This window comes from Nyctibius grandis, chromosome 1 (assembly GCF_013368605.1).
Source record: "Nyctibius grandis isolate bNycGra1 chromosome 1, bNycGra1.pri, whole genome shotgun sequence".
In the NCBI taxonomy this organism is placed as follows: domain Eukaryota; kingdom Metazoa; phylum Chordata; class Aves; order Nyctibiiformes; family Nyctibiidae; genus Nyctibius; species Nyctibius grandis.
In genome coordinates this window covers 55,261,857-55,283,852 of record NC_090658.1, presented here as the reverse complement: position 1 = coordinate 55,283,852, position 21,996 = coordinate 55,261,857, and the positions used below count along the sequence as shown (strand labels likewise).

The window sequence follows — 21,996 nt, the reverse complement described above, 5'->3', positions numbered from 1 at the left end:
ATCCAAACAATACTTCTGAGAAGTATTGAGTCTTTGCAGAGTCAATGATATATCAAGTACAAGTTTAATATATGATACAACTAAGTTTTTTCACACATAACTAAGTTTTTTACACTTTTTAAAGCAACTTTCTTCTTGAGACTGAAAGGAAATGATTACTGGGTCTGCTTGCCTTTATGATGCCATGTAAAGCCTTCTTTTACCTGGTGGGCTTAAAAATATTGCTCAATGGTGATCCACTAGATGATGTAATTAGAAGGAGTTTTATCTTGTTTCAAGAAGTTAGCAGGAGAAAATGAACTTCTTGACTGTCTGGTTTTGATGCAGATGTGAATGTCTCTTTTCATGCAAGATCAGATTCCTTTGAAAAACATTTTCTTGAGGCCATGCATGCACACAGAGTCCCATGTGTCAGTGCGGTTGATGGAACTGCAGTTCCATCAGTTGCCTGCTGCTGCCTTTGGCACTGAGGCAGAACGGAAGTGCTGAGTTCTATTACTCTGAGATTTCAGGTTTCTAAGAAACAGCTTTTAACAGCCTGTTTCCATTGTCCTGTTAGCTGTTTCTGTGCACGCTGATGACTTTCATGGTGGTATAAGGGACTTAATGGCCAACTGCCATCTTCCTGGGCAGAATTCGACCTCTAGTCTTTAAGCCCTGCCTGTCTGATGGACTTCTCTCCATCAGTGATAGGCATAATTCTTCTGTCTCCTGTGGGAAAGCTACATCTCTGACATGGCCATTTTTATAAGTTGTGGTGTGTGACTTCCCAGATGAAATGTTCAGCCTGAACTGCTTGTGATAAAGCAAGCTACCCAAGTGTCTTCTGATGCCAAAGGTCTGGTTACTTTGAGTCATGTGGGGTATACCAACAGGACGTCATAAATACTTAGTGCAGGGGGTTTTATCAGAGGTAGGAGGTCCTCAAATCTTTGGGGTATTTGGTGTGAATTCCTTCAATACCGAAAAATTTTCTTAGTTTTCAAACGAGTTGCCTCAAAAGGCATGTGTGCATTGGTCTTTTGTCAGCATTACAAGCAGTGAAGCAGCTCTTCTCTGTGTATAAATAAAACATGGAGACCCCTTCTGAGTGAAGTACAACTGAAGCTTGAAAAGCCATATTAAAATGGAAAGGTGAAATGTGTTCTTTCCATAGAGGAAAGAACATATAAGCCATGAAATATATTAGGAACATTATATTGTAAAAACACAAATATCTGCAGCAACCTAAAAAACCTCTAAAATTGAGCCTTTTTCTGGAAAGTTATTGAAAAGGCCCTAGTATTGATCACATCAGTGGTGACAATTTTATTTCTGTTCTTGGCTCTTGCTTCCCCATTACTCCATCTTGACACCACTAGTGTGCACCATAACTTGGGTACTGAACATAGGTACTTCTCAGCTGCCTTTAGAGGCAGCCCTTCAAGTGAACGTATTTGGAGAAGCATCATTTGGAGTGCTGTTATAGGATATAAATGGAATTGAGGTACGTGGTCCAGTTTCTATGATATACTGCATTTATCCACATGGTCTTTTTGGGGGACAATTTTGGGATGCATTGAAGAGGAACTCTTCCTCTGCATGTGCCTTCTGCCCCGTCAGGTCTTTTTCATACAGGTAAGTATTTTAAGCTTATTGCAGTTACCAGATCTGGAAATAGACTTGTTGCTGCAGTCTGGCAAAATCACAGCCACTGGTTACTTCCATCCATATGTCATTGAGACATTTGGCTCTTGACATTTTATGCCCATTTGTCGTGGTTTGACCCAGCAAGCAGCTAAATACCATGCAGCCGCTTGCTCAGTCTCCCCCTGCGCCCTGGGGAATAGGGGAGAGAAAGGTAAAGGGATTCATGAGTTGAGATAAAAACAATTTAATAATTGAAATAAAATCTACTACTACTAATAAATAGAATATACAAACAATTGATGCACAGTGCAACTGCTCACCACCTGCTGAGCAATGCCCAGGCCATCACTGGATAGCAATCCCAGAGGAGAGAAACCATGACACCTCAATCCCAGAAGAGAGAGAGAGAAAGAGACAGACTTCCCAGTCAACCGTCATCTATATATTAAGCATGACGTTGCATGATATGGAATATTCTGTTGGCCAATTTCGATCCATTGCTCTGGCTGTGTTCCCTCCCAGCTTCTTGTTTACCTGCGCACTAGCAAAGCATGGGAAGCTGAAAAGTCCGTGATTTCTTAGCAACAAGTAAAAACATCAGTATATTACCAACATTCTTCTTGTACCACAATCCCACACTAAATTCAAACTACAACACTAATCTAGCTACTAAGAAGAAAATTAGCTCTATTCTAGCTGAAACCAGTACACCATTGAAGACTTGACAAGAGACCATGTGGAGTCTAGGCTAACACAAGAATTAAACTTCAGCTGCTGAATTTTACATGGTGTCTGTCTCATGCACGAAAGGTTGAAGATAGAGGTGTGCAGAATACACCTTTGGTAGCTTAACACTCTTCTTTTTACAAAATTTTTATTTTGCATACCAATAATAATCTGAGCAGCTAGTGTAATTACAGTAACTGCAGACCTATAATGATAGCCTGAGGTTCTAGAAATAGTTTGTGACTTAAAAATAAAACCTGTTATTAGTCTTTGTCATTCATCAAAGTATTTGTCACTGTGCTTTGTTAAAGCAGTGGAAAATTCTGAAGAACATATAATACTTAATAATGCAGTAGGCTAAGGAAAGGTAAAGATTAATTCAGAAGGATTTCTGTTGTCATAATAATACACTCAAGATAACAGCCTGTCATTTTTACTTAATATTTCCCTTAGCCTAATTCTTTGGCTTACAAAATTTAATAAATTATAATCTTTTATATTTCTGTAATTAAATTCCTCTAGGGAATACTATCACTTGCTGTAATAACTGTTTTGATATATGTTGTGAAACAACCACAATTGCAATTTTTCTTAACTAACTTTGACAGATTATCAGAAAAGACACATGGTCTGCAGTTAAGGAAGTCCTTTGAGTAGGTTTACAAACGACTTCCTAAAGACTCTCCTGTCACTGCTGATACTATCCCATAAGCAATAGCACAAATTATATTTTTAAGTACAGTAAGAACAAGAAATATCTTGTGAGGCTTTTTCTCTTATCAATGTTTTTCACTGCTAGTGTATCACTGGGTTTTCTGTATATAATTTTGTTTTCTTGAACTATTGGTTCAACTCCTAAAAGTTCATTTCACAGGAAAGTGAAATTTCTTGTGGCTTTTTTTGGAAGGGGATGAGAGGGGAAGGAGTAGCTTTGCAAATATGTATGCAGTGAGGAGGAAGATTTTGTGCTCAGGGAAAAGTACAGCTACAGTAGAGTTTAGAACTATTCTGCCTGTTTTGGGGTTGCATAACAGTTCCTCATTTTAGCAGTGATGTTAGCATATATTAAAATAACACTGTAGATTTCAGATTAAAAAAAAACCTCTTTAAAGCATTGCTTTTTTCTATAAAGGGATTTTTTTTCTTTGTAGAGGTATGGGGAAGTGAAATATTTGGAATAAATTGCTGTGCACAATACTTGCATTATGCTAAAAGTTCAATCTGCTTCACAAAATCTACTATACTTACTGAGGTAGCTGAAATTTCCTTGGAGATAATGTGAAGAATCTGTTGTGCCATGAAAGAGCTGCCTGCAAAAGCCTGCTTTCTGTGATCATTGGCTCAGACAGTCCCAGGCTGTCTCTTTAGATGAACAAAACTGGTCTGTTATTTTTTATAGATGCTTCTGTTCTAGTATTTTTGGACAGAATGGCTTGATACAGGAGAGGAAGAGTATGATACTCTGCTTTTGACTGATACATTGTTTTCAGGCAGTTGGGATTTGTGTGCAAGAAAGACTTGCAAAATTTTTTTACTTGGGTTGAGTGTATCTGTAGTCTTTTTGGTCTGTTCCCAACCATTGAATTTTCCACATTTATGTGTGTATCCATTTATGGGTAGGGAGAGAGGGGGGAAAAATACTCGAGCTATAGAAATGGCCAGAGCATTATATAGCAACTTCCACTTTTGTTGATCTTAAAATATGTTATGGATGGAGTATATTATTCTAATCTTGTGGTGACTGGAAGATAGGTTTCTGAAAGAAAAATTTAATTTTTCAGAAAAAAAACTACATGCTGTCCTTGGCCAAGTGTTAAATAAGCAAGTATTGCTTCACCACCAAGAAGATGCTGACCTTTTTCTTCCATCATCCAAAACAAGTTTGAATCCCTCTAATCCTCACTCCAATTTTCAACGGAGCAAGTGAGGCCACCGAAAGTAGCCTGTATGTTGACATGCTAGTATGTCATCACTGGTCCTTCAGGTAGTCATAGCTTCACTGCATTTTAGTTTGAGGGGTGTAACATTTCCAATGTTGCTTAAAATCTGCATAGTTCAAGGTGAAGCCTTAATTGCTGAAGAGAGAAAAGCTCAGTACATGGACCTTGATGTTGGAAATGTTACTCAGTAAATTGCTAAAATAAATGCAGTTATCTGAAATGAATCACTTTAGACAAAAATATAATTGAATTTCTGGAAGTTGGAAGACATACTTTTTATATTAAGAAAATAAAGAAATAGCAAGTAAAATTATATTTGCAAATGGAGTAACATTTACACATTCAAGGTGAAATGGTGATTCTTTCATTATAGCAGGATCAGCATGACAAATTCCTTTTGGATTTAACTAGTCATCAGTTGTTCTGTGAAACAAAAGCTCTAAGAATATTTTTTAGATTACTTAAAAAAACATACAAGACTTTTTTCCTGATTGTAGAGGACTGTTAAAAGCACACTTTGAAGGATAAGGATAAGAACTCTTTTTTATATGTGCCTCTGCTTAACAATTCTGAAGTCTCTTCAAACTCCTGCCTTTGTAAACATTTTGTGAAGTTACTTGTTCAACTCTAGTTTATACTTGGTGTGGAATCATTTAATTGCTTGCAAACTCTTGACAAAATTGATCTCACTTGCACAGAGGAGACAGTAAATTGAATATGGCTGCATATTCAAGAAGAGTATCAGGAGTATTGAGGAGTTGGACACTTCTTTGTGTTGCACTTTTGCTATAGCAGTCAAAGTTTCAGTCCCGACATATTTTTGCACACCTTTAAATGACATGAAATAGATTGTTTTTTATAATGGAAGTGTTGGACAACTGTAATTGACAGTATTAACTCACAGATCAAGACAGATAGGCCCGTGACCCTGCTCCTGAATAGTATTTCTGGCTGCTAGGCCGTGTTTTTAGAGCCAACTGATCTGGCTGCCAGCTGCTTCTGGCATGTGGAGTCCTGGCACAAAAAGAAGCTGTGATGTTGCAGAGTGCTGAGGGTTTATGTTTTCATGCTGCATCTCTTTTCCCCATGACCTGTTTGCAGTGGGAGAGCTCTGTTACTGCGCAGTACAGTTTTGGGGCCTGCCTAGGAAGTGTGTGTACAGATGTTCCAATAAAATGGTTTTTTTTCAAAGACCTTGGGGAAACTCAAGTCTTCAGCCTGTCTTGTTTGCAGATTACTGTGCTTAGTAAAAATGTTACAACATCTGTAAGCTCAATGAGTTGGAAGAGCATTTTAAATCTTCTATATAGTCCTTTTTTCTGTGAAACATCAATGAAAAAATTTAGTGCAGCCTTTTGGCTTAAATATTCAAGCACAAGAAATCAAGGAAGTTAGAAAATGGATAAATTAAAGATTTGCTTGAGCAAACTGTATTCCCTAACTAGAAAGAAATTAGTGATATAAAAAGTGGTACACTTTTGATTCAAGGTAGTTTTACTACAGAAGCCTTAACTATTGAAACCTGTAATACAAACTAACATATTTTCAGCCATTAGCATTTTCATTGCTGGTGTTAGCCTTTGCTTTTGTGCTGAAGTGTGTATATACAGCATCTAATGCAAAAGATCTAAAGCTGTTCTTTTCATAAACAATTATTAACAGGCTTGTGAAGTGGTGCATGGATTTGGCAAGAAGGAAGCCCAACTGGGAGAAAACAAGAAGAAAAAAACCTGTAAAGCTAAGGATTAGAGCTGGCAGAACAAATTCCCTTTGAATAATTATTTTACCTTATCACTGAAACATTTCTGAAAGCCCAGGTTTGATAGTCCAAGTAGTTTGGCAATTTCTTTTAATATTGGACCCTGGCAGATTATAATGGTTTAGAGTTTTCAGTTTCCAGAAAGTTTCTAGACTCTAATTTCAAGTTAATATTTCTGTTGTATAGCAAAATCAGATACTTTAGAAGCTTCAGTTCCTACAGACATTATTTCCTTACCAATTTTGAAGAAGTAGTAAACAATAAGCAGGACCCAAGAGGACAGAAATAACCAGCTTCTCAAATACTAATATTTGCACTGGAGCTACAGTCAAAGAAGAGTTTTCCGCTAGTTTTCTGGGGTGTATTAGAAGGGGTGTGGTTAGTAGGTCAAGAGAGGTTCTCCTCCCCCCTCTACTCTGCCCTGGTGAGGCCGCATCTGGAATATTGTGTCCAGTTCTGGGCCACTCAGTTCAAGAAGGACAGGGAACTGCTGGAGAGAGTCCAGCGCAGAGCCACAAAGATGATTAAGGGAGTGGAACATCTCCCTTATGAGGAGAGGCTGAGGGAGCTGGGTCTCTTTATCTTGGAGAAGAGGAGACTGAGGGGTGACCTCATTAATGTTTATAAATATGTAAAGGGCAAGTGTCATGAGGATGGAGCCAGGCTCTTCTCAGTGACATCCCTTGACAGGACAAGGGGCAACGGGTGCAAGCTGGAACACAGGAGGTTCCACATAAATATGAGGAAAAACTTCTTTACAGTGAGGGTAACTGAACACTGGAACAGGCTGCCCAGAGAGGTTGTGGAGTCTCCTTCTCTGGAGACATTCAAAACCCGCCTGGACGCGTTCCTGTGTGATATGGTCTAGGTAATCCTGCTCCAGCAGGGGGATTGGACTAGATGATCTTTCGAGGTCCCTTCCAATCCCTAACATTGATTCTGTGATTTTGTGATTCTGTAGTACAAACAGTTGTTAGCTTTTGGGTTTTGTTCAGGTACTTCCTTCTAGCAGAAGAGAAAACTATAAGGCAGAAGACTACAATGTGGTCTAAGTAAAATAATAGCCCCAAATTTAAACTGCTTTTAAAATTACTTTTATAGTTGTTTAGGATTGGGTTTAGGTTTGCTCTTTAGGGGATACATCTGGGTTACATGTGAACTTACATTTCTTATGCTTTATTTTCTGCCTTTGTCTCCTCACTTGAAACAAGCTTAATCTGCATAAGGCTACTTCTGGAAATCCTTCGTTATTTAAAACTTGAAATTAGATAGATTTCAAAGGGAGACTTGTAGATTATAACATAGGAATGTTGTATTTTAAGTTTAAAATGACAGCAATCTTGAGCAAATACATTCAAGATGATAATTTTCAGAAGTGGCTGTGTGATTTTTATCTGAATGACTTAATAGTTTTAGAATACCTTGGTTTCTATTTTTTGCTTACTCTAAGTTTTTATATTGTCTGTGCATCTCTTACTTTTGCCATGTACTGTCTTTGCTACTTTTCTTTACCTGTAACTTGTCTTATTTCTTCCTTTTTGCCTGTTGTCTTTCTTCTACCTTTTGGCAACATAGACCTTGAAGGGGAGGATATCTAAAAGAATTTAATTCCTTTTTTGGTGTCTTTCTCTTTCAGGATAACATTTTGTCATCTGCCTTTCCAAAGTAAATGGCTATATGTGGGCACTGAAAGAGGAAACATTCACATTGTCAATGTGGAATCATTTACTCTCTCAGGCTATGTCATCATGTGGAATAAAGCCATTGAACTGTGAGTTTAATCAAGTATTGTTTTTTTGAGGGGAGGGAGCAGAAATGTCCCAGATGTTACTAACATCAGTTGCAGAAATGTCATTTTTACCTAGCTTGGCCTCCATATTAGTCTCACTACCCCAAATACATGATTAAAGTGCATAAATAGTCATGTAAATACTTTTTATTCTTATAAATGTGAAGTGTTGATGTTAATATAATGTTTCTGCCTATAACAATATTTTATCATAGCACCTGGAATAGACATAAAAATAGACAAAGTAGACAATAGAAAAATATACATAAATATAATTACCTGTGGTGATAAAGAACTAGAAAAATAATATATGTTAAAATATGATGTGACTGGTACTTGGGCAGGCATGTCTTCTATGGTTTTGGAATTAAAGCCCAAAGTATAAAGATATGCATGGTAAGAGGTCTGATGCATGCTGAGTATAAAATTACTAGCTGAAAATGTAAATTTAAGTAAGCCTATTCCAAGAGTGAGGTATATCTTACAGCTATTGTCATTGCTCCTCCTTTTTTTAATAGTGAATTTGTGTATGCAAATATAGTGTTTTGTGGGTAAATACATATACTTGTGTGCTGCTGTTCCTGTGCTGCTGTTTTGTTCCCAGAATGTTATGTCTAACTTCAAAACATACATGAAGTTCATCACTTGCCAAAGGCTGTTGAAACAAACAGAGCTCTTCATTAGTCCATCTTCTTCAATAGCAAGAAGTCAACATAAAGTCTTAACTCAGTGTTGTTTTACAGTGCCTTGCCTGGGCAGTTTATGAATAATGGCAAGACCTGTTTTCCAGCATAAAAATAAACATTTTATCCAACTGTGTCAATTCTGTAACAACAAACATGAAGATAGATATTGTAAAGCTAATGGCAATTTTTCTTCTGTGTTGCGAATAAGCAGTAAATAAGTCTTTCCTTCTTATAGAAAGACAGAAACTAAGTGCCTACAAATAGACAGAAAGGGTTTGTGGGCTTGAAGATAAAAGTAAAAGTGACTCCATGCTGAAATGCCAATAGCTTGCTTACATGGAGTCTATATCTGCAGAATCTGTATTACTTGCAATCATTTCGAGATGCAGTTTTAGGCAGGGGAATGTTGGTTTTGTTGGGGGTTTTTTGTTTGTTTGGGTTTTTTTTTTGTGTTTTTTTTGTTGTTTTTTTTTTTTTAATTAAATGGAAATATTTCTTGTTTAGGTCATCCAAATCTCACCCAGGACCTATTGTCCACATTAGTGACAATCCAATGGATGAAGGAAAGGTAGGATATGTTTAAAGACTATTCAGTACATATTTTCAAGCCAGGTTTTTTTTTTTAAAGTATAGATACCACTTTTTTTTAAGGAAGAATTAAGCAGATGAGGACAATGTTGAAAGCATAAAGGAAGGCTAAATCAAGGTTTTAGGCTCTGAATATAATATGAGACAAGGTACAGACATGACTGTAGAACACATTACTGGAATAATTCACTGCATCTTGTAATCAGAAACATCTGAAAACACAGCTGAAAGTGCTTAACTGCAAAAATTCTTGAAAACAAAAGCAAAGAACTTACAGTGGTAAAAATTAAGATGTTACCAAAAAACACCAATCATAACCTGAGTGCAAAAATAGTGGGATGGAAATTAAATAAACTTTATAATGCTCTTGGGCATTGCTGTTTCACAACTTTAAAATGCTTATTTATATAGCATACTGTGTACTTGGTCTTTAGTTGAGCTAATCCAGGGCAGCAGTCTTTATGGGATTTGAGGTCTAACTGACATACTCTTATTTAGAGAGTATCTAGTGATAATAATAAATTGCTTAAAACCTAACTGGCCTGTAGTACAACTAGATAATTCAGAAAACTCAACTAAAACATGTAAGAGCGAGCTATGTATTAGACTTGTCTTTTCCTTCTTTTGAGGAAGTATTAACATAATCATCTTTTTATCTTGACAAAAAGTTCTACAGTTACATGTTCTTGAAGCCCTCGCAAGACAATAATTTTCATGTCCTGTGACACAGTAGCCACAAATAACTGGTGCTATGAACTCAATGGTCACGAGTTCCTTCTGTATTATTAAAGTAAATCTACAGGTATTACCCTTTGCTTTGGGACATCTGTTACGGGGCTCATGCAAAAACAATGTAGAATGCATAACTTTAGTTCATAGTGAAGACTTCATGAATTAAAAGAGAAAGCAAGGAGCTAAAATGTTAGTGTACCTTCTCTAGATGACAGCAATTACTGTAGTACCAAGTCATACATTCCCCACTTAAGTCATGGTTGCAAGACGTAAGTCTGTGCTTCAGGTAATAGACTTCTACAAGTTTTGGGATGGGATCACATGACTCACTCACTCTATGGAGGATCTTCAGCCTCTTTAGGTTGTGTGCCTCATAGTTATTTAGCAGATTTAGCAGTTATTTAGTGGTCTACTGCAACTTTTGTTCGGATCCCTTGGTCCACACTGAAGAGTGAGCAGGAGGGGTTTTCCTTAATTTTAACGATAGGAATAAAGCAAAATATGAAAGAAGGATTTGAAAACAGCAGTTTTATGTGTATCTTTTCCAAAAGTGTATAGGCCCCTGACAAAAGTATGGTTATAAATTAGCCAGAGAGACCTTGATGCCACTTTAATCAGATTTTCATTAATGACTCCGCTCTAGATTAATCAGGCATAAGTGATTGAATAGATTGATGAATTAAATTCTGACTTATTATTTTTGTCAGTGTAATGTCTTAGAAATATCCTACAGTTTTGATTCTCCCATTTGTGAAGAATCTTCAAGGAAAGAAAAAATAATTTTGCTTACTAGTGTTCCACATATGCAGGAGAAATACTGTTTTTTGGTTTACTTGCTTTTCATTTAACATGTTAGTGGTGGATAAAACTTGAGAGAGAGGGAATGATACTATTGTCTCAGCAGTGGTTTGAATGTCTTAATAGCATGCTAGTTATAAGCCTGTATCCTAGACACCTGAGGTTTCAGTCCAACAAGGAGAATTTAGTGAGTAGAGTTTCTTTTCATTGGGATGGAGCTCACTGCAGTAAGTGCATAACTAATGTATTTCTCTGTAGAATTAGGTTTGAATCACGTTCTAGAATCATGAACCCTAGAATATGAATGCAGTGAAGCTATGGTAACTTCAGAAAAGACAAATGATCTATTTATTCTGGTGTATTCCACCCCCACCTCACATTTCATTGTTGTGAAATAAAGTTTAAGAATTACTGGTTTTATCAATCAGGTTATCAACCAGTGTTTTAGAATCTGACATTACACTCCTTCTTTCTCGTAAGAAAGTTATTGCTGAAAAAAAACCTGTGCAGTTGCAAGAACCTCCTGTGTATTCACTTCTAAAATTTGTTCATGCTGTTAGCCTTCTAATCACTGATTTTTGTAACGTTTAAAGTTAAAATAGAAAAATTATAAAATATGGCTTATGATAAGCAAGATCATTTAAAGTAGTATACATGACACTAGGAAGAAAAAAATCTAATATTCACTTTTACTAGATCAAAGATGTGTAATATTTTTAGGCTATTTTAGTGCTGTGTAGTACTGAAATAGATACAATATTTTATCTGTGAGCTGGTAGGAGACCCTCTGTTTTTTGTACTGGAAATAAACTGTACACCTTGAAAATCTTAACATGCTGAAAAGACTGTCCAAGCAAAACCTCTAGGTACGGCAGTAGACCATATTGATTTAGATCTCTGTCCTTGACTGCAATGGTGTGGGTGTGAAGGCAGTGTTTTCTAACTCGTAATACGAAGTACACTCCTCAGGCACTTCTGTTTGTTCACAGGAAATAAATAGAATGTTTCAATAGCAAGTAAATCCCAGCAGCCAACTACTTTTTTTTTTTTTGTATGTCCATGCTGGGAAAAAAGAAGTGGGAGTGAACGTGTGCTACTTAATGCTAGTAGCTGCTTCTCCTGTAGCAGCATTGCTCAAAGGAAAGATCTCACAGTAGAACCAGCAACTATAAAAGATGAAGTTGCATTGCCTTACTTCTATATAACAAGTGCCAAGAGTTACTACTGCCTTATGTTGGCCTTGTTTTCATTAAGAGAATTATCACTTAAGATAGGAGAGCAAAACACTTGCATACTCAACAATGTGTTAGACCAATTACTATGAGCAATTTGAATCTTCACTCCTTGTAGAAATGGTTTAATCTTGCTTCTAGCAAAAAGATTATTTGGAAAATTATCTTGTTTAATTTCTCTTTAGCTTTCCTCCTGTTAACAACTCATGTTCTCGGTGTTCTTTTAGCCAGTTATCTCAATTGTGATTAACATGTGGAGAAAGCTTATATTACATACTTTCTTTATAGACAATGAACCGTTACCTAGAACTTCAGGAAGGATAGTGTGTTCTTCCAGGAAATCTAAGCAGAACAAATTCCAGTGAGGAAAATGCACAATAAAAAGTTCTCTTTTCCAACCCCCCATTTTCACTTGGGGTGAAAGTTTAATGTTGACCTTTCTGCAACTCAAAGGGCTTTCCAAGGACTCTTCAGAAGAATGCATTATTTTTTTTTTCTAATTTTGCATGAATGTCAGTTGTATTAGCTGGAAGTTTAGGAGAATGAAAGTACAAAGGAAACCTCTCTAACATTGAAGTATTCACCGCTTCTCACTAATTTTTGTCTTCATAACTACTTGCAGTTACCACATGTGGTATTATGCTGCATCTCTTTGGGGCAAAAACTACAGGCAATGCAAATGGTATTATTTTGCTTATCCTTATAAAGACTTAATATATCTGCTTACTATTGCAGCTTCTGATTGGCTTTGAGTCTGGAACAGTGGTATTGTGGGATCTGAAGTCAAAGAAGGCAGATTACAGATACACACATGATGAGGTAACATTTTTCATCTGAATTACCTACTATGAAGATATCATTTGCTATTGTAATAGTGACTTTTCATTTCTTCTGCTTCTGTCACCAATGGATCAATAAATAGGTCTCTTTGAAATTGCAAGTATTTGAAGTTTTCTCTAAAAGAGCCATACAGTTTGAATAATAGAAACTTCAGACCCAATAAGTGTTCACTGAGTTCAAGTGTGTGAAGCAATTAATGGTGGCGTGGATTTGGTTTCTTTACTAATTTCAGGGGCTAGGGGCTGGGGGAGCTTTCAGATCTTTTTTCTGTTATTGAGTAGTATGACTTTCACCTGTGTTAAGAGCTTGAGTCTTAATTGAAACAAGATGGTTTAGCAATTCTGTATTTTGGAATCTCTCACATATTCTGAAAAGTGGTGGGAGGGTGGAGAGAGAAATCACTAAAGTCTCACTAGGACCTTTTTATAAACACACTTCCTTTGTAGGATAAGATCAAGGTTTGAAATGAAACTGGGGGAGGGTTAAAAAAAAACCCAATGGTATAGAATGGCATTTATTTCTTTAAAACTTGATTCTTTAGAGAATGTACGGTTTTTGAAAGACTAAGAAAAATCATTCAACATAATATGCAAGTTGATGTATTTTATTTCAAATAACATAAAATTAGTCTCTTACATTGCATTGATTTTAAAATGTCTGTTTCATTGTTCAGTACCAGCTAAGCCTGTTTCTTGTATCACAGTAGGTGTTTTCCTTAGCTCTGTGCTGGACTTTTCAAAAGACGGGACTTGGGTTTTTTTATGGTGGTTCTGGCTCAGTACATATGCTTGTGTGTGTTAGTTCTCCCAGTGAAGAGTTTCTTTGAAGGGGGAGTCTCTGAAGTAGTCTAAGCCTTAGATCATCAGAGCTGTACTAGAACATCAGAGCTGAATGATTTTTCTTGTGTGTTCAGAAATGTCTGTATAATCCTCAAAGTATGTTATGTGAAGAGCAATTTTCTACCTTCCAGGTTCATTGCATGCACCTAATTAATTCCCTCTGTCACTTTGTTTTATAAACTTACATGTATCTCCATCTTTTTCTAGTCAAGTTCTTCCTATACCTCTTATTCTTTTTGCTTTTCTCTAACTTTCTTTTTTTAACCATTCTATTTTATTGTTTTAGAAGAGAAACACAATAGCATAATATATTAAAGATCTGGGCACACTGGATTTATGATGTGGAATAATTATGTTAGGTTTTGTTTTCTTTCTCTGGTGATCTTGATAGTGGATTAGCCTTTTAATGCTGCAAGCATTACGCAGATACTTCCTTGGAACAACCTACTATAAAACTACAGTTTCATTCTTCAGTGTTAATTGTCAGCTCAAAGCCTATTGCATTTATGCATAGCTTCACATTCATATAGTTGGACAAGAAAAATTTTTAAGTCTTTCTGCAGTTCTTCACTGGAATCCCGATTTCTACCTGGAATACGTGTCAGTACTGTGAGCAGACTTATCACCTTAATATGCTTGTTCTAATTTTCCGAGTTATCTATGAATAAACTAAGCATCACACATCTGTGAGGGTCTCTACCAATTACCTTCAGCCATGAACGAATAGTTACTGCCAGCCTGCTTTTATTCTAGCTTGCTTTACTTCCTGATACCTTAACCATTTATTCATCTGTTCAAGGATCTCTAGTCTGTTTCGTTTTAGTTTCCTTTGAGAGCTGTTGTTGAAAGACACTGAAAATTGTGTAGACAGCTTAATTGGTGTTTCCATTAGCCACATGCTTGTTAACCTTTTCAGAGGTTTGTTGGATATGATTTCCTTTTAGAAAAAGCATGCTGACTTCTCTTGCCGGGTATATTATACTCACCCATATGTCGATTAATATGTTGCAGTTTCTAGAAACTTACCCAGGGTAGACACCATGCTGATTATTCTGTTTTTCTTTGGATGTTGTGGTCCATTTGTTTAAAAATTGACTCCATATTTGTCGTCTTCCTGAACCAACTCTGATTTGAGAGGTTGCAAACAGCAGTGAATAGTTCAGCCATTTCATCTTTGATTTCCTTTAGGGATTTATAAGTGAATGCTTTTAGTTGTTCAGTTTGTTTTTTGATTGCAGAAGAGCTAATGAAATACCTCAGGTCATACCCTTTGGTAAAGAAATGTGTGTTATCATAAGTTGGGAATGGATACAAAGGGGAGAGAAAAAAATAAAGATCTATAGAGTGAACTTGATGAGTTTCACTGTTCTCATTAGTGAGAATCAACATACATAAAGTTGCTTAAAAAATAGCCATTCAAGTCTTAAAGGGCAATCTAAACTCACAGAAAAAGCATACCTCAACTTTTAAGAAAAATATCTCTTTGGAAAAAGAATTACTGTACGCAGTACCATTTAACATTGTATGACAAGGACTTTCTTCTTCAATGGGCAAGTTATTTAGATATAATCTTCTAAGGGGGAAGGCAGAATAGAATAATGTCCCTTTTTTTGAATTTGGATTTGATACAGTTAGGCAGTTTCAAGTTTTTCTGGATTCTGTCCTGAATGGCATAGAAATAAAATGATTTATTTTGTGTAACAGAATTGAAAAATGTGTTTCTTGAAAGGTGCCATTGCAGAGAATGCTGTAATTGTTTCTGGACTGATGGCCTTCAGAGAAAATCCTATCAGATCCAGAAAAGATAATGAATAGAAGAAAGCTGCAGAAAGTAGATGATTAAATGCATGCTATATATATCTGTCCTTTTTTTAGCGCGAGTCAGGTGAGGTGGGGCTTCTCCGGTATCTTTCTTTCCTCTTATTCTTCGGTGCCTCTCAGTTTTGTATTTAGCTGCAAAAATGGAGAATCTCCCTCAATTTGTCAGTGAAAGGAATAGTCAACTCCATAATGTTATCTTTCTAATCATATTATGATCAGTGCTGACTAACTAGTGGCCTATATAAATACACTGTTCTTGCTGATTTTCAGCTAGCACAGTTTCAAGTAAGTGAATGTAAATGTTAAGACATGCAGAAGAACCAGGTTTTTTTTTTACTGCATTTTGCGAGAATAAAATGATATTGCCAAATAATAAAAACTTTGCTAGTCTTTATGAGCAGCTTCCTTAACAGAAAAGAGAAGAAGCATTCTCACTTGCTTAATGCTCAAAGAGGTTACTGTGGAAAGGTGGGTAACATTGGAGTCTTAGACAAGTAACACCATAACTGATACTGTGAAAAATACTGACAGGCATTGTTGGAATTCTAATAGTAAGGTAACCTGTTCGTTCTAGTTAAATAACTTAGCAATTCAAATACTTAGCTGTCACAGTTTAAAGCTGGGCCAGCTATTAACCCAGTGGCAGACGCCCTCTGTTAACCCTCTCCCCCCCCCACCCTAAGGGAAAGGGAAAAGGGAGAGAGACTTACGGGTTGGAAAGTTAAAACAGTTTTAATAAACTATAGTAATGAAAAAGAGTATAATAAGAATAATAGAAATAATCAAATATATACAAAACCAAGATCGAGAGCTTGGAAATCCTCCTCAGGCAGAGTTGCTTCCCCCAGCATGGGCAGAGGGGAAAATGCAGTAGCTCCCCCTGCCATTACACCTGCAGGCTTTTAACTGGAGAATTGGCAAAGCTGGTACCAATCAGTGGGAGACAGGACGGCCCCTCCCTCCTGGGCCCCACCTCCAGGAGGCAGTGGGTTAGTGATAAATAGGAAAGTGAGAATGACGTGTGTGGGATAGAATACCTCATTAGCCAATTTTGGGTCACCTGCCCTGTCTGCTCCTCCCTGCAGGTGCGAGCCCCCTTCGGCTCTTCACTCGTAAGCAGTGAGGAATTTAGCAGTGAGGAATTTAGCAGTGACCTTGGTTTCTCTAAGACTAATTGGACTGGTTTGGGCCAAACCAGGACATTAGCCAAAAATCAAATGTCTATATATGTATAGTAAGCAAATAATTCTTTTCAGTGGCAGGCTAGTACATTTGTGTAGGTTTTAAAGTAGAATGGAAAATCAGTCCATTCATTCATTCATTTCACCCATTTCACGTGAAAACTTAAGGTTTGAGGAAAATCTTCAGACTTTCTGGCAATGTAGCAGTATCCTTTGCTCAAGAGAGTGCACATGCGCAGAGTCTAACAGTGGTGGAATAATGCCTTATCTCATGAGATCTTCTCTGCTTCTGGTAAGTGTGGTGCAGAGAAGAGAAAGCTCTGCCATTTTGCTTCCTGCTAGCAAACCTTGTAAATTTGAATACTTATGTGCACAGAATCTTTCCAGCTCTTGTTTCATGTTGATTTCCTGGTTCAGTGGCTTTGCCAGAGGCTTCTTTCATAGGCTGACTGTAAGGGCTGTATTCCATCCATGATCGTGTTTCACCTCTTCTCTCACAGAGGGTAGTGCACATGACGTTTTGTCCTGTAGCAGGAGCAGGATTTTAAACCTCAGGATTTATGTCCTTAGTTCTCCAATCATTCTTTATGAGAGCTCTTCTGAGTGTGCAGTTGACAACCAGTTAGAAGGCAGCAACTTAGTCCAATCTTCTCACACAGGAGATCTGGTGCAGAGCTGCTCATCAGACATAGGGAATGCTGCCTGGTCTCCCTTCTTCCTACCTGACTGTGCCATCTCAGACCACTGAAGTGTAGCAGGGTAGGTCACAGAGGGATCTTGTTTGGTGAATCAGGCCTGCTTATTAGCACTGGGGAAACATTCTCTGGCTCTAATCCTATTGAAAACAAGTAATTCTTCTGGTACTGGGTAACTATGTAGTCCCATCAGTCTCACAAAATCCATCACCAGTCACTGCAAAGATGATGACTGATTCTGTGCCTATTAGAAATTGTAGTGCTCTACCTGAGGTGTGAGCTTTGTGGCTGCTGGGATTTGCAGGGTTGACATCAGTGGAGCTTGGCGCTACAGCACAGCTGCACTTCTGCATGACGTTGAGGCACAAGATGTAGCTGTCAGGACCCTGGAACTGGATCCTCTTCAACTGTGCAGTCTTTCCTATAGCAGTGCTGTGGAACACTGTCAAACTGTTTTGTTTCAGTGGTGGTGGCTGTTAATGGGAGACTAGGCTTCATCAGGCATCATGAACAGGATGGCCAGGCACACTGATACCATAAAGACTTCTAGAAACTTTGCCATTGGATTAGTCTCCTCTCATCACTTTGTAGTTGACGTTGGTCTTAAAACATGTAACTTGAAGGGCTCTGCAGCCTGCCACCATCATTTGATGCAACTCTTTTTGACTCAAAACTTCAGATGTGTCAAGGGATCCAAATGTCATCCTTTATGATCTTCCTCTGCTAAGAAACAATGAGGGTCAAACTTCCTGCATGATCAGAGGTTTATGGAAAGATATCTGTGCAGTTTCCTCAGGGAAGAAGCTGAATCCTCTTATATCTTTTTTTTGTAGGTTCCTGCTTGGTTTCATTCTAAATTACCTGACCTTTAGGGGGCTTTCTTGAAGCAAATGACCATGTTGTGGTGGGGCAGTCTCATTTGTTGCCTGGAAGCTAGGTCAGTGGAACACTATCTATGCTTTCTTCCTGTCTGAACGCGTGTGCCTGCCCACACCCTATCTGATAGTTGCAGCACAAGAACACTAGGAGCAGTAGTAGATGGAGACAAGAATGGGGTTGGAACTAGATGATCTTTAAGGTCCCTTCCAACCGAAACCATATGATTCTATGATAATGCATACAAGGTTATAGGAAGTTACACATTTCTTACGTGGAATACAGTTTATACTGCAAATGTTTCCCATACTGTATTTTCAGCCATGAAAGAAATAAAACTAATTTCTCAACTATTAGGTTTTTTTTCTGAAAAGATGAAGTGCAACTTCTGAAAACTAAAACTAGTTGTTTAGTAAAGTCCATTCTTCAAGTAGTATTTTGTTTGTTCTGATTTAAAGTCAGCTTTGATAGCATTAACTCAGCAAATGTATTATAGATTACTATTTTTAGGCTGAGTTTTCTGGTACATGGCTGAGTGTAAGAGATTATTTTACAGCATTAAAAACATGTCTAAGTAGCCTGTGGGATTAAGAGGGGGGGGGGGGGGGAAAAGCAACCCTGATATGTGACTTGCCAGAAACCAAAGCATGTCAATGCAGTCGTTAGGCACTTGCACACTTCATTGCATCAAAACAATCTTCATGATATATTGCCATTTAAGTCTCAATAGCTACATTCTTCTTTCTTTCTTTTGCAGCATTTTTTTCCCTTTCTTAGGCTGTTGACAAGAGAGTTAGCATACATATTCCCAAGTTGCTATACTTGCTTTGAATATTTTGGTAAACCTGTAGAAAAGCAGTCAGTGTCATCATCTATTCAAGTTTACCAGAAAATACTGTCCATGTCCATGGAAATGGAATCATAAAATCATAGATTTTATGGACTATCATAACAAGACCGTGAAATCTGGATAGTCTATGGTAAACAGTCTGGTTTTGCAGAATAACTAATCTCATATCATGAACCTTACCAGTCATGCACAGTATATTCCAAGCTCAATTAATTGCATAAAAGAGTAAAGGATGGTCTAATCCAAAGAATGATGAAAGGAATTCTCCATGATTGTGGTGCATTCCTGTGGGAAAGTATGCAGAAACATTTTGCCAAAAATTTTGTTATACTTGAAAAGCAAGCAAGGAGGTGTATATTATTAAAAAAAAAAAGCCAGTTTACCTAGATTTTTTTTTCTCAGTTATAGCAACTGTATTTGCAGTAGTCTAAACTTGGTATTAGAAAAATGGGTTAAAAAATTCTTAGAAATGGGAAACTGCTTAAATTATTTTTTTTTGTATTCATATCAAATTATCAATAAATTTCTGCAAATATCTTGTCTTGCAGGAAGACAGGATATGAAGAGCAGTCTCAAAGTGTTCTGAAATGGTATGCATATAGTCAGCTGTAGGGTTAAAATAAGTCTGTAGGAATTGAAAAGAAAGGGATTTTTGTATATGTATTTTATGAATTGAAAGAGTTCAATCACCTTGGTGGAAAAATACTATCAAAACTTGAATCTTTATTGATGAACTTGTCCCTTAAATTATAAGGTTGTATTTAGGATTACTAATTTTTGTACCTCTTTAAAGAATCAAGAAATAATAGTGATTTCTAGGGATATTGACAAGCTATTGCAGCAGTAAAACTGAATTTCATAAAATGTTTTTAAACATGCATTAATCTCTTTAAAACTAGTGATCTACTTAAGATCTTTCTATAGGAAACTTGCATATAAATCCTTTTAATTTTGTTCCTCAGATTTTGTTTCTTATTTGTGATTCTACTTCACAGCCCTAGAGTCTCTCTCAGGTAACTTGCAGTCATTGGAAGAATATTTCCTTCTGAAAATCAGATATGTTCCCCTTCTTTTTAGGCAGTATAGCAGTAATTTTTTCCACACAGGATAATCTCTATGCAACAGCTGGTGAAAGTGAGGCTTCCTTTGTGCACAGCCTGTCCCCACATAATTCTCTAGGATGGTTAGTTTCTTCATTTCTGGTTGAGTTTTGGCATATGTAGGACAGTGCAGTCAATCATGCTGGGTTTGTTATTCAAAAAAGTATGATTTGATCCCCCACTCCCCGAAAACACATAAATGCCTCAGAAGTTTTGAAACAAATTTCCATATAGTCCAGAACAGCTACCTTAACTTTGAGTCAAAGTAGTAGGAAAATTTTTAATAAGAAATCTTTAGTTATAATTAGGGAAATTTAAAGATTTATTTAAAATTTGGGTTTTTTTAACAGAGCATTCTCTGTGTAAGTTCCTGTAAAGATTCCCTGTGTTTGGTGCATGTTTGTAAATGGAAGGATTCAGAATGTTAGTGAGGTCAGGACTTGGGTTACCTGTGCAGACATCTCCTCTTAAGTATGTAAATGCGTAATGCCTTAAATATAGCAACAGTCCTCTGTGGTACGAGTGCATGATCTTGTTATAAGGGGTTGCTGTCTGTGTGGGATCCATATGACTGGTGATATATTCCACAAATATATTTGAGAGAGTTGAATCAGCATCAGCTGATTTAAGCATACTGCTGCATTAAGGTACCCAAAGGGTACCAGGTGAAGTTTTAAATCAAGATGAGAATTGTGATTAAAACTTTGAGAGTTTTATTCTGGATCAGTAAGTTTTGTGTAAAATATTGGAAAAAATATATTACTTCTAGGGGCTTTTTAGTGTTTAAGAAGCAAGGTATGCAGCCTCAGTGGATTCTGCCTGGTTTTTCTGTCTTGGATGTTATGCTTTCCTTCAAATTCTAGCACTAATGTCAACCATGGAAAAACTGTCCACACTTTTAAGTATCGGGATGATTTTTCAGTTATCGGTTTTGATTTGATGATTGTTTTGGTGAGGCTATTGATATCAACCAGCTAGTGCAACCTAAAGTTTTTTCTTTGCAACTGACTTGTCACTGTAGACATACTAGCCTGTTGTGTGCCTCTGGTTTTATTTTTCAGGCTTATAAAAAGTAGTGAATTGTGTAATAGCAAAGGACGGTGCTCTGTACCAAAGTTTATCATACTCAGCCCACAGAATTGTTAGTTGGATTATTTTAAGAATACATAAAAAATGTATTTTTGTTAAGCTTTACATAATATTTAGCTGCATTGCTAAATGTAACCAGATGCTCTATAAAACTAGACAATAAATAGCCATAAAGCCAAAGGCCTCATTATTCTCTTTCAGTGTTCTTTCCATCCCATCAGGTTTCTTGCAGGAATTAAGTGATAGCAGTCATCCTTTTCCTTTGTGCTCAGTTTATCAGATCTTTTTATGTTCTTAAGCATTAATGCTGTTTCAACATAATGGGTTGTTGTGTTTCCTTCTTCTTGACCTTCTTTTTCAAGAAAAGGAAAAGGTGTTCATTTCTCAGATTTATCCTTCCTTCCATAAAGCTTGCTTTGTTACTGGTTCTTAAGACCTATTTCTACATAAATGTCTATCAAAAACTGTTCTGTTTACACTATGGGCTGCCAGCTGTTGTCAGGGTTAGACTCCACATGGGAGAATATTTAAAACATGCTTATTACATTGTATTGCTAATCATAGTATATAGAATTTCTTTTCTTAGTGAAAAGAGCTTTTTGAAATGCAACCTTTGCTTTACTGACTCTGCACTTTCAAACTTGCTAATCCCTCACTTTGGTACTACATTGGTAAATAAAAACAAATTTTTAGTATTTACGCAGAATTTCTTTTATAATACCTGCTTTTATTTGCTAAATAAAAATTTATCTTACAGACAGAATAAGCAAGACTCATTTTGACTCTAGGAGACTTCATGTGAGATGTCTGGGTTTGAGCTACATAT

General features: G+C 36.8%; 1 protein-coding gene across 8 annotated transcripts in view; it reads left to right on the top strand.

The window, feature by feature from the left end:
- Window positions 1-21,996, top strand: part of STXBP5 (syntaxin binding protein 5) — a 119,723-nt gene that overhangs the window by 37,894 nt on the left and 59,833 nt on the right. For all 8 annotated transcript variants that reach the window (XM_068395704.1, XM_068395695.1, XM_068395674.1 and 5 more), the window contains 3 exons: window positions 7,691-7,825; window positions 9,034-9,097; window positions 12,615-12,698. In XM_068395704.1, the coding sequence (XP_068251805.1) occupies window positions 7,691-7,825; window positions 9,034-9,097; window positions 12,615-12,698 (283 nt within the window). The remainder of the gene's footprint in view (window positions 1-7,690; window positions 7,826-9,033; window positions 9,098-12,614; window positions 12,699-21,996) is intronic.